We start from the raw sequence: 12,811 nt of genomic DNA on the forward strand, positions 1-12,811 counted from the left end.
ATAATGTCCAGAAACACAGTATTTGTGCTAACGATAGGCAAGTTGAAGAATGTGTGAAACTAGATGGATATTCGGCGTGAGTGGGAAGCGAATAGTGGACTTCATTCAGAGAGGCCACGCAAGTACACTGATATGCGTCCTCTACAGCAATGTTACTTGTTTCTTCTTCTATTTCGCTCAGGTGCATGTAGCAACGGCACTAGCAGTGCGGGCTTCCTAGTTTCACAGCGTAGTTAACGGTCTGACCGAATGAACGAATGCACACGGAAATACAAGCACGATCGTTCTGGAGCAAGACAGCTAACTTCTTTTCAAGCATATCGGTGTCGCTCACATGAGAGGGCACCGATATAACTGAGAGGAAGGTAGTCGAGTGACGCATGTAAGACTGAGGTGTCAAACTGTTTACATGTTCTTTGTCTGTTGCCGTGTACAGGTCCGCTCACTACACAATAAAATAATTATTGACCGGCTAGTAACTAATAAGCATGAACCCATGAAAGTCACTTCTGAGAAATTTGTAGAGGGGTTTCTTCTCTGAAATCCCTTTGTATAACCCAAGACAAAGAAATATCAAGAGAAATGTTTATGCTGCTGAATGTTACATGCCTTTTCAAGCTGATATCCATTCCGTGTCAACATCATTCACACATGAAAGAGACCCATTTTTTTATCCTTCAATTATTTTTTAAGCATAACGTGAATGGCCAGAGCGTTTCTAGGCAACGACGTGTAAACAACCTTGAGTTGAGTGCGTTACAACAATAGAGTAAATGTGTATCACACCGTTGCTAGGCGACAGACAGCGCCAATTGGCGAGGTAGCTATCACGTGACTGGCTTTCTGGGGGGTCCGTGCCGCGACCGTTGCTAAGCAGTCGCTCGGTAAACCCGTTTCAACAATAGAGGCTGTGTTTTCTGCGTGGTCGGTGCGGAGACTATATAAAGACAGTTACAAATATAAATATAGCTCCATCATCCTTAACCCTGATATTAGATGGAGGTGAGTGGTTAGCTTCACGTCCCTGCCGGTTTAATCCCGGAGAAACATCCCTCTGTACGTATTCTGCAGGAGGCTGATTGGGCCCAGAAACAGTCTGGACGTTATGGAGAAGAGAAAACCGGAAATGGAACCCCAACTCCGCCGCCCAACCCGTAGCCTAGTCGCTGTACCGACTGAGATGTCCCGGCTCCTTTTATAAATTTACGAAGATAAATGTATGTGTGGAACTCGTAACTTTCCTGTCAGTTTCATGTTTCCTGCTGCGGACCTACTAGAAAACACCCAAAGACAAATATGTTACAAGTTTCTTCTTTAAATCTGTACCTACGATGTAAATCATCATGATACAGGTAAGGGAAGCAACCATATCCCAGCGACGAACTGGTATTTCTGCTTATTTGAAATCTCTTCGGTTTGTTTCCGGTATTAATACCATACTGGTAATGACAACTAAATAAAAATTTAGTGTTTTATCGAAGCTGGCTTTATCCGCAATAGCCGTAATAATTAATTTTGTCTCATAATTCCTGTGACTTTTGGTGGTCATGTGGTATTTCCATATCTGAGCAGGACAGTTCCTGCAATAGGAATTTTCATTTTCTGCATTAACGTGCCTACTGCAACGGCTCTTGAAGAATGTTGCAGTGTCCTTGGAGCATCACGGGAGCATTTTCTTATTCTGTTGCCCATTGTATGGACAAAAAAAAACTGTTGGAGGGTTATCTTTATTTAATGGACTACGAAGATGGAGCTTACTACCCTTTCTGTATAAAAAGGGAAACAAAACTAGTCTCCGAAACGTCGTCTATTTTTATCCAGCCACTGGATATTACAGAACAAAAATATTCCTGTGATATCACTAATTGTGTCTGCATCACAAATATTACTTTCTGTGGAGCATTAACTAACTCAGTTGATCGGAGACAGTCCTTAACAAACAAGTAATCGCTCAGTTACTAAAAAATATTCCTCATTTCTGCAACCCGAAGGTTCAGTAACGTGTGTACAGGAGACCGTCACTAGTCCCTAGCCCGTACCAAATAAGTCCAGTCCACAACTTCCCATCCTATTTCTGTAAGCTACATTTTAATATTATCACCCAATCTACATCTGGGCTTTCAAAGTAGTATTTTCCCTTCAGGTTTTCCGATCAAAATTTTGTATTTTTTTTTCTTTTCTTCCATATTTGCTACCTGTTCTATCCATTTCATTATTCTGGATTTGATCATTATGATATTGTATGGTGAAGAATGCAATTTATAAGGCTTCTGAACTTATTATGCAGTTTTCTTTCAGGCTCCTTTCACTTCCCTCGCTTAGGTCCAAATATTCTCAGCAAAATGTTCCCAAACACTCTCAGTCTGTGCTCATCTCTTGGTGTGAGAGACAAAGTTTCTCACTCATACAAAACAATATGTAAAATTATAGTTTTCTGTATTTCATTATTTGCGTTTAGAGGTAACAGACGGTAAGACAGATGCTTCTAAACTCAGTGGCAGCAAGCATTCCTCGTCATTAATTTCTTTGTCGGCCCTGTTTTGAATTGTTACTGTCGTTCTCACGCCATTTAGTAGCCTAAGTGCCAACAGTTCTGGCGTAACTAAGCTCCGCACCGGGTGAGAAATTCTGTACACCTATTCGGCCCACGTAACGTTAAGAAGTCCGTTCGTTAGGAGGAAGCAATACTTTTTATGGCGGTCTTGTGGATGATGACACCATGTAGTCTGGTAGGTCGGTGCAAACGTTTCCGTGGACTGTACTCCATCTATCCTGAAGCTGGAAGGATTATGCACCTTCCAAACGTTGGTGCCCGCTCGCCGAACTGCATATTATCATAACCCAAAATACGACAAATGATTCCTCGGCGCCTTGGAACTTAAAATATTCTATAAGCAGGACTTTGTTATTTGTTGTTATGCGTGAATAAGGGACTTTGCCGCTTTGGGTTATTAGAAAAACAAGAATTTCTATTTAAAATAAATAGAAAGATCACTAAGAACTCCGTTTCGTGTTAATAAATCTCCACTTTTAACGTTGTCTTTTTATTCAAGCCAGAGCTCATTTTTCCAAGGCTCCGAAGAGAACGCACGAATATGCTTTAAGAGTTCCTTTTTCGGCTCTTTTTAATACAAATCTGGTGTCCTTTTGAAGCAAACAAAGACGGGTTTTCTTCAAGGTTTCGAGAGGACGTCCTACTAATATGATGTTGCTTTGTGGTACTGTGTTTAAAAAGGCTTTTGTTGTAAGGAAGTTAGTAATATCAATGGTTGTTTTGGAACGAAGCATACGTTTTGCAGGTGGTATCAATTCACTAATTTGTCTTTTTTGTTCCCCTTCTGATTGCAGGTGTCGCCCCATCCCTGAGGTGGCGTGAAGGCGAGGAGAAGGGTATTGGCCCCTGCGTGGCGGCAAACTCGCCAAACATAGCCGCCTTCAGCATGCACCAGCAGATGGCTGCCATGAATACAATCAACAAAATGGGACCGCAAGGGTAAGTAGGTGCAAGATAAACACGATCAGATGCTACTTGTGTGCAATAATTATGTGGTTTCGTTGATTGATGACGACCTGTACTAAGCTGATGATACTGTACTTATGTCTGATAAAAGAACAAACTCTTGTGAAATTGATGGGCACAAGAACTATTCGAGCATAACGGGGTATCGTCAGAGCAGATCTGTTGGTCCCTAATTTCTGATAATTATCAGGTGGGGGTTAATAGCCTCGTCTTTTGCCAAATCTTAAACAATAATTTCGTCATAGATAAGCAGTAGTAAGCTAACGCCACTGATGAGTTGCATCGAAGTTTTAAGCGGTGCGAGATGCTCTACACTTTGAGGCAAAACCGTAATGAAAGTATTATATTCACTTTTAAATTAAATTCAAGGCTCAAGGTTATTATATCATGAAGCGAAATATGTGATTTCCTGTTAAATGGGTAAACTGAGGTTTAGTAACCTTGGCGACTAGCCTTTCACCTTATCACCTTCGATGATCCGGGTCGTCCTGCTTTCTGCAACATAGGTCAGGTTCCGGCCGCGTCATACCTCAAGAGGTTAGTCGCTGGCTTCCCACCGCGGCGGCCCGGGTTCGATCCCGTGTCTGGTCAAGTGGGATTTGTGGTGGACAAAGTGGCGCTGGGGCAGGTTTTCTCCGAGTACTTCGGTTTCCCCTGCCAATCTTCATTCCACCAGTTGCTCCACTATCACCCTCGCCTCTCATTTGGGGCTGGTGCAATAGGCCAGAAGTGGCCGCAGTACAAGGGACTTAGTCCCACCCCAGTAGCAATAAAAAGAATACGTCAGGTTCCAATACATATGCGGGGTGTACTTGCTGCAAGGGTCATAACGTCTTCCGCCCCTAATAACAACCGTTCCATCGCATATCCTCCAGCGCGGTTATCCTCTTAGTCTGGGTGCAAATTCGCTGTATGAGCCATTGAAATATATACGAGTATACCATCTTATGGGGTATAGTACGATTACTACTATTTCGGAATAAGTAGGAATGTACGAGACCATCGTGGCTTGCTTCTTAACTTTCTGTGGATAAAGATGCATTTGATTTGTACCACATTTTCTCCGCGGTTCATCCCTGCGAAGTGAACTTTCCATTCAGGGGTAAATGGCAACTGCAATTCTTGCCTCAAAATTCTGTTCTATATTCGTGGTTGAAAAGTACAGTCCAATTCATATTATGCTGAATCATGTTGTATCGTAACGTATGGGCCGTTTCTATAACAATAGATGAACATCCGTAAATATTCTCACGGCAACGAAGAGAGCAACAGTAGAAGAACTGCTGCTAGGCAACGAAGCTGTAAACACGCATTCTTAAAAAAGATTGTATTTTCCGTGGGGTCCGTGCAGAGGAGATATCTTGAAGACAATTGGCGCTACAAGTTCACTTCTCGGTAGGAGATAGCCACTGAAGTTCGTAGTTGAAGAAGAATTAGAAGTCGGCCTGTGAAGTCTTAACGTGGATGTGAAGACTTTATGTGTGCTGTAGTACAGTGATATCTGGAGTGTGACAGTTATAGTTCCTGTGTTAAAATCCGTTGCCAGGAAACGGATAGGGAAATTTTGCAGAGGAATAGCCATTGTTTAGATCTGTTGCCTAACAACGACTAATATAAGAAGATATAGAAGATTTTATTTATGTGCTATAGTTAACAGTAATCTTGAGAGTTAAGAAGTAATTGTAGTTACGACTAGTGAAGGTCCCATAGACCGATTCACCAATCGAAACTCGCGTCTTTAGTCACTGAAACACGTGACAGTATTAATAAATAAAAATAATTCGGCTATGAAAATATTAAGATATTCCGACATCTTCTTGAAGGAAATAAAGCAAACCACGAAAACCCTCCGTGGCGATGGTCGGAATTCGAACCCGATACATGACTAATACGACTGAGGCATATTCATATTGATGATTTATGGAACTGAAACGAACGATCACTCCATCGCATTTCATAATTATCTTGTTCATTGTGCAATAGAACACCAAAGCTAGTGTTTATGTGTGTTTGTGTGTACTTACACAAGGAAGCAACACCTAGATATGGTCCATCTTACTTTCGGAAATGACTTCTCGGTTGTGATGCATGTTACATGCAACGTTATCGCCGAAATTGTCATCATGAGAAACGTAACTTAAGAACCTGTATGACAAAATTTCATAGAAAACTTGATATGTCTGAAACACTTTTTTTTTATTGGCTCTACAGCCCTCATTTGGGCCTAGGGCTACCTCCATGAAACTCTCCGTTTCACTTCAGGTTTACTAGATCTTAGACATACGGTAGGACTTCTTGGGCGGGTGATCAGCTCGTCGCAAGGCCTCTACCTGTACACAAACACAGAAAAACGTACACAAACATCCATGCCCTGAGTGGGATTCGAACCCACGATCCCGGCTTCAGAGCGAGAGAAGATAGTGCATGCCTTAGACCGCTCGGCTACCGTGACCGGCCTGAAACACTTGTATTTAGGACAAATTTTCCACATTAAGCCTGCTATAATTAGCCTGTAGTTTGAGGCTATCAGAAACGACACGTAGTCAACTGCGTATTTAGACCTTAATTTCTATGAAGTTATGTCAAAAATTAAATGTAGCTTTATATTTTTACCTGAATCTCTTAGATTTTCAGTTAGTTTTGCCCATCACTCCATAAGGCTCTCATTATGCAAGAATGAAATGTTTAGAGATGGCTTGAAGACATTCTTTCTCTGCTTATTTCCAATATTTATTTCATACGCAGTTTCGTCAGAGACGAGTTTTCGGTTCTCCTGGATAAGTTGAGGGATCTGCTTCTCGACCTCAGCATAGGTTGCAGCAGATGAACGCAGAGATAGAGAATCATCAGCAAAGTTTATACGTCGTATTTTAATTTTTTCACCCATTTGTAGGTATACGTGTATATTTATTTATCTGTGACTTTTATCTGCATGCTGAGTTCTCATTGTAAATTTTAAGAGCTTTCGCCCTGCATTCTGCTCTGCAACATTAAGATCACAGATTGGTATATTCTTTCATGAATTCTTCAATGGAGCAGCCATGCGAAACATGTCACAATATTGCCATTACTCAAAAGATAATGGACACCAAGTACATGGAAATGAGGGAGTTTTCATGTCATTTATAACCTCCATGTTCTTAGTGTTTCCAGTATCAGTTATGGGGAAAAATCTGTCTTTATTTTTAGCGTTCCCTCATGGCTATAATCGTCTGTGAAGAAACGAATCTTACGGTACCTTGAAGCCCATTTGCACGATCTCCTAACGAGCTCTTGAAATGAGATTGTTCCATTGCGGGTCAACTTGACATCATGATTCTTAAATTTAACCTTGCAAAATGCATGAGATGTGTTTAGGCGGGAATGGGGACAGGAAGTCATTTTTGACCATATGACGTCACTGCTGGTAGAGTGTTCAATTGTTCAAATGTTGGATAATAACTATCACTGGACTTTAATATGTTTGAGGTGCCCTGAGGTGGCCTGGGAACTTTCTAGTATGATGTATACAGTACAAGAAAATATAATATTGTCACGTGTACGGTGATACGCGCGACGAAAATGACGGGTTCTAGTTCAGATGATTGGATTTATTGACACTCGGTTACAATCTCATTATCACATTTAAATACAGTTCACCGTTGCACACGAAGTAGGATTCTCTGTTTCCACTAGTCGTCTCCTAGCAACGGATCTCAACACAGAAACTATCACTTCAAATCACTATGAAGTCCTCTTGCCTTCTACGGCGAACCTTCTGTGACTATCTTCTACCGAGGACTCAGAACCCTCAGAACTGACTGACTGCATTCACTTCTCTTATAAGCACTCTGCATTCTACANGTTCTCAGATAGATTAAGAAAGAACAGGAGTCATAAATTTTTCCCAGGCGTTGTTTTAGGTAAGCTTTCGGCACTTATCTTCACATATACATCAATTTCTTTCGATCTTGTTGGTCAAATCCGTAGGTGCACTTTCTGTTCCCTAAAATGACTTACGATAATGCGCAGATGAGATAGAAAGTGGCCGGTCACGGTAGCCGAGCGGTCTAAGGTATGCACTATCTTCGCTCGCTCGGAAGCCGGGATCGTGGGTTCGAATCCCACTCAGGGCATGGATATTTGTGTGCGTTTTTCTGTGTTTGTCTACAGGTAGAGGCCTTGCGACGAGCTGATCATTCGCCCAAGGAGTCCTACCGTCTGTGTAAGATCTAGTAAACCGAAGCGAAACGGAGAATTTCATGGAGGTAGGCCTAGGCCCAAATTTGGGCTGTAGCGCCACAGGAAAAAGGAAAGATAGAAAGTGATAAGACATGCTTTGCATTGCGGCATTGTAACATACAGGCGTTCTTTTTACGGGCACGGATTTTTGCGGCTCTGGAGATTAACCTACTATATTAATTAAATTTGAAGTAGATGAAAAAGTGGTGAGTTTATTCGCTTGTCTCCTCTCATTCAATGCTGTAAGGGAGTTTGCGATTGAAGAAGAAGAAGAAGGCTGTTCAAGTATTTCCTGTTCGAATACCGAAGGATATTGATATTTTCTACAGAAGCAGACTGCTTCGACTCTGGACATATCATATATGGACCTTTTGAATTTCTACCTTCGGGGCTGGTTAGTTGTTACTCCTTCACGTTATCGTATTTTTTTTTCCCTGATGATGGAAGTAAAATGCTTTTCTCATATTGTCGCAACCTCAGTTAGGATATGGTCAGTGCTTTCTGTTAAAGACACTCGACAGTGACGCAGATGTTTCAACCTTCGGTAATGAAATGTTACGTCACGGAATTGCGTCGTAGCTGACTGTTCTACCTGCGCAAAACATAGCTTTTAAAAACAACGCATTATGTAAACGTAGTGGCATAATATGTTTATTGTATTGAAAGCTACATTGTTGTAACATTCTTAACAGGTAATTTTTACGATCTATAGGTACAAATTTATTAGACATTCAAATAATGTCGATTTGATTGTTTTTTATGTTCAGAGGTCTTTAATTTGTGTTACTTTTTATAATAACATTTCACAAATATTCCGAGCGTCTGATTTCTCATGTTAGTGCAAGGAGAGGTAAAATTTATAAAACTGAAGAAATTTTAAGGAATATGAAAAAAAATATTGTTACGTGTCAGGGGGTACACGTGACGAAAATAACGGGTTGTAGATCTGATGACTGGATTTATTGGCACTTCTATTACAGATTCTCATGATCACACTCAATTATAACGCCATCGCTATTCTACTCACTTTCGTTTCACCTTTGCACACGCACAAGGATTATCCGTCTTCAGTAGTCGTCTCCTGACAACGGCTCTCAACACAGAAACTGTCACTTCAAATCACTATGAAGTCTTCTTGTTATTTCGTCTTCAATCATTCTGTACTCCTCTGTCCTAATATGTACTCAACTAATCTTCACAATTTACTAAGGACATGCTTCATTCTCGTCCTGGTACTCTCAACTGAACCCTCCTGGACTAATCTAAGCTACAACAGGTCCTCGGTATATAAGCTCCGCACGGACCACACAGAAAACAATTCACGTGATTGCTATATTTCCACCCATTGGCGCACTGACTGCTGCCTAGCAACGCACTATAACATTCGTCCACTGAGATACAGTATCCATTGTTGCACGTTAGAACGTGTTTATGGAGCCGTTACTTTGCAACACGATCAAATCCGTTAAGAGTATAACGCGTAGTTCTACTAGAAGACGTAGTAATCATCTGATCGCATCTAATTCATTTAGTTGGACGATTTCTCTTAAATATTTCTTCCCAATTGATACATATTTCACCAGAGATTCTTTAGCTCTACAGAAGGTTGGTCTTTGCGTCATCTATATTTTCAGTATTTAATGAATGCATATCAGATATTAACGACATTTAACGTTTGTCAACGTGCTGATCAGAGGTCCTCCCTTGAAGGGTAAGCAGAGGATGCAGGTACAGGAACAATTTTTTATCCGGACAGAACGATAAACAAAAGAGGACGGATCGACTTCGATGAGGTACACATGCCTTATAAATTGTCTCTCTGTGAATTTAGATCCTGTTCAGTGTTTATTTTTCTTTTTTGCAGATACAAATCAATGTCTTCGTTTCTTCGTTTCATGCGTTTTATGCTGTGCTCTTGCAGCATAAATGCTAAATATTCTTAAGGCAGAGGGATATAACTGCCCTCCAACGAAGAGAAGGCTAGCAATTACCAAGGCCCGTTCACATGCATTATGCATGCTGAAAACATCAATGCAATTTTTAGGCGACTGGCACCGTTGCCATTGGTACACTGAAGGACAGCGTGTCCCTAAACGAGCAGTAAGAAGTTCACGGTCGGCCAGTTCTACTCACCACTTGTCTCGCCTTCTCTTCGTTCGGAGAATACTTCATTTAGTTCATTTGGTTGTATCTAGTTAGTTATTCACCACAGCTGAAAATATTCAAATACAATATTGTGAACCATAACGGTCTATAATGTTACGAGCAACCAGTTTCTTACAAGATGGACACATTTCTAAGAAATGGACCAGTAGATCATGGATCGCGTTTAGCAGTTGCTGAATGTAGGATGCAGGCGAACAGGTTCAGTGTCGCCATTATGGATTAATGTTATACATTTCCTATACAAAAATAAAAAATATTAATTCACACAGCCGGGATAACGCAGTCGGTATAGCGACTGGCTACTGGCTGGACGATCGAGGGGTCGTAGTTCGAGTCCCGGTAAGGTCAAGACTTTTCTCTTCTTCACGTCGTCCAGACCAGCTCTGGGGTTCACCCAGCCTCCTATCCAATGGGTACCGGGTGGCTCTTTCGCCGGAGGTAAAGCGGCTGGGGCGTGAAGCTGACTACTCACCTTCAACTATTGCCGAGGTCAAGAAAACGTGGATCTATACATCCACTCCCCCATACGTCTTCATGACGTAGTGCTTAATTAGTTACGCACAAGGACAATTTTACCTTTTTACCTTTTACTCTAGTTGTACATTGCTTCGAATTATAAATTTTTAAACGTGAGAAGCATAGGTTTAGAGTTACAGTAATAATAATTAAATATATATTTAAATTCTGTTATAACACATGACACTCCGCTACAGCATTCCCTAGATTCAACTTGCGTCCTGATTCATCAAGACTTGCTTGAAACTCCTAACTCAACTCAGTGACACTCTCTTATTGTTGACGTCGATAGGAAACTAGGGATACATTTATCGATCAAAAGCTTGTAAATTATTGGGGCACCTTGAATAATACGCTGTTTTAATATTTAAAGGGTGCTTCTGGGTTATGACACCCTGTGCTCTCTGGTGGGTATGTAGGTAGCAGTTTGGCAGAACATTCTACCGCCAACATTTACCCTAGGGTGAAGCCAGAAGACAACAATATTAATGCAAGATATGAGGTTCTCCAACGGTGATTATAAAGAATGCCGCCTTCTGGGGTGTGGCGCCGTGTAGATATTTTATTAACCGACGTTTCGGACACCTCATGCTGCTTCATCGCTAACGGATTTATTATACCTTGAAGATGGAGGCGATACGTTCCTTCAAAACGTCGGTTAACAAAATATCTACACGGCGTCACATCCCAGAAGACGCCATTCTTAACAATATGAATATCGTTGTATTGAATGCTGTATATAGAACGTGTTATTGCCCTATTCGATTCGTCTCTCTTTTTACAACGAATCTCATTGTTGTTGTTAGTCCGTTCTTATGCTTTCAGTCAATCCCCTAAACGTCGCTTAAGCCTTGGCCTGTATTTAGTATAGGCTGCCTCAGACAGTGTACAGTTTCCAGTGCAATGCACTGCATAAAACAGAAGTCATTTGATGGCCGGAAATGAAACTTTATTCATTCTAAATACTTTATTCTTGAAAGTATGACTTGGCTGCCAGACATGCGAGTGGAAGGGCAGTGGAATGTCATATTTTAATGAGCAGCATTTCGAATAAATGGCAATATCTACGTCATTATTTGTTTTGCGTCCTTGCTTCGTGTCCCTGGCTAGATGCGCGAGGCTTAGCTTTCTCTTGTTGTGCAAAGCAGGTTATTCTTTGCTCCCCCCCCCTTTCAAATCAGCGTTCCAGTTTGTTGCTTCCTTCCATGTCACAGCTCCTCATAGTTTTGTTTGTGGCTTTCTCGTTAAGGTTCTTACTGATAATGGTGAGATAGCTGTTAGAATGGCTGTCAGGATCGTCTCATATAATTTTACTTGAAAAGTGAGAAAAAGACCTTCCTTCCTGAAACTATTAGCGGGGCTAATAATTATCGAATGGTTATAGGGGCTTTTTCTTCCAGTTTTAAAGGCGGCCAAAGCTTGAAACTGGCCACACATCTCAATATATTAGGCAGAATCGCGATACTGAGGGTATAGTAATATTGATAGCGTTCGAAATTCAGCAGTCAGCAATGGGACAGGTTCTGTCAGCAGCTGATCAATTATTTGTGTGTACCAAAGCATCATACGAGTACATCGTTAAGTCAGCAGCTTCTAACACATTTTACTTTGCTATGTAGCTGTTTCGTAAATTGTAAGCTACTACCCGAAAAGAGAATTATTGTAAGGGCTTTTTTATTGTCACAAATGTAAATGGCGCCAGTGCGACTCTGACACGCATTTGATGCTTGTCAGTGTGAACATCGACACTCAGTTCACAAACTTGTCGGCACTGTACGAGTGTATCAAGAATTTTGTGATCATAGCGGCCCTGCTCTTCTTTTCAGTTTCCTGCAAGAGATTCTGTGTAGTCGGTGAATAATGCCATCTTCTGGGATGTGGCTCCTTGTAGATTTGATTAAAACTGTTCTCTCTTATAAGTAAGATAATTAATTTTTGTCATTGTGATGTTTTAGTTGTGTCCGAAACGTCAGTTCACACAAGATGTACACGGCACCTCAAACCTTACATATGTAGTCGGTATTTATCTGGGAGGGGATTATATTAGATTGCTGGAAGTGAATTAGCAAATATTATCTGGTTATATTAGACCTCATACAAAATTTTAAACCGAACAGATAATATATTTTTAGCATAGTGAGTGTTACAGTCCTTTACTAGTGTCGAAACTTAAAACACGGATTTGTAATGGCACAATTGAGGCTGCAGAATCAATACAGAAGAAGGGCGCATGCACTCACAGCCAACGTCTCCACAGAAGATTTTTTTTTCAAATTCCCTTTTTTATTTGCAAAATGTACAAGCACAATCATCACAATACATACGCACAGGCACTTTTAGAAGTGCTCAGTAGCGCTTCTCTGTAGCTAACAGGTTCTGTGCCTGTTG

General features: G+C 41.0%; 1 protein-coding gene across 1 annotated transcript in view; it reads left to right on the forward strand.

Moving 5' to 3' along the window:
* The first annotated feature begins 3,352 nt into the window (after nucleotides 1-3,352).
* Nucleotides 3,353-12,811, forward strand: part of LOC111871524 (zinc finger MIZ domain-containing protein 1) — a 373,186-nt gene continuing 363,727 nt past the window's right edge. The window contains exon 1 of the mRNA XM_033754285.1: nucleotides 3,353-3,493. Coding sequence (XP_033610176.1) covers nucleotides 3,441-3,493 — 53 coding nt within the window. The 5' untranslated portion in view covers nucleotides 3,353-3,440. The remainder of the gene's footprint in view (nucleotides 3,494-12,811) is intronic.

Source organism: Cryptotermes secundus, unplaced genomic scaffold, assembly GCF_002891405.2.
Source record: "Cryptotermes secundus unplaced genomic scaffold, Csec_1.0 scaffold934, whole genome shotgun sequence".
NCBI classification, from domain to species: Eukaryota; Metazoa; Arthropoda; class Insecta; order Blattodea; family Kalotermitidae; genus Cryptotermes; species Cryptotermes secundus.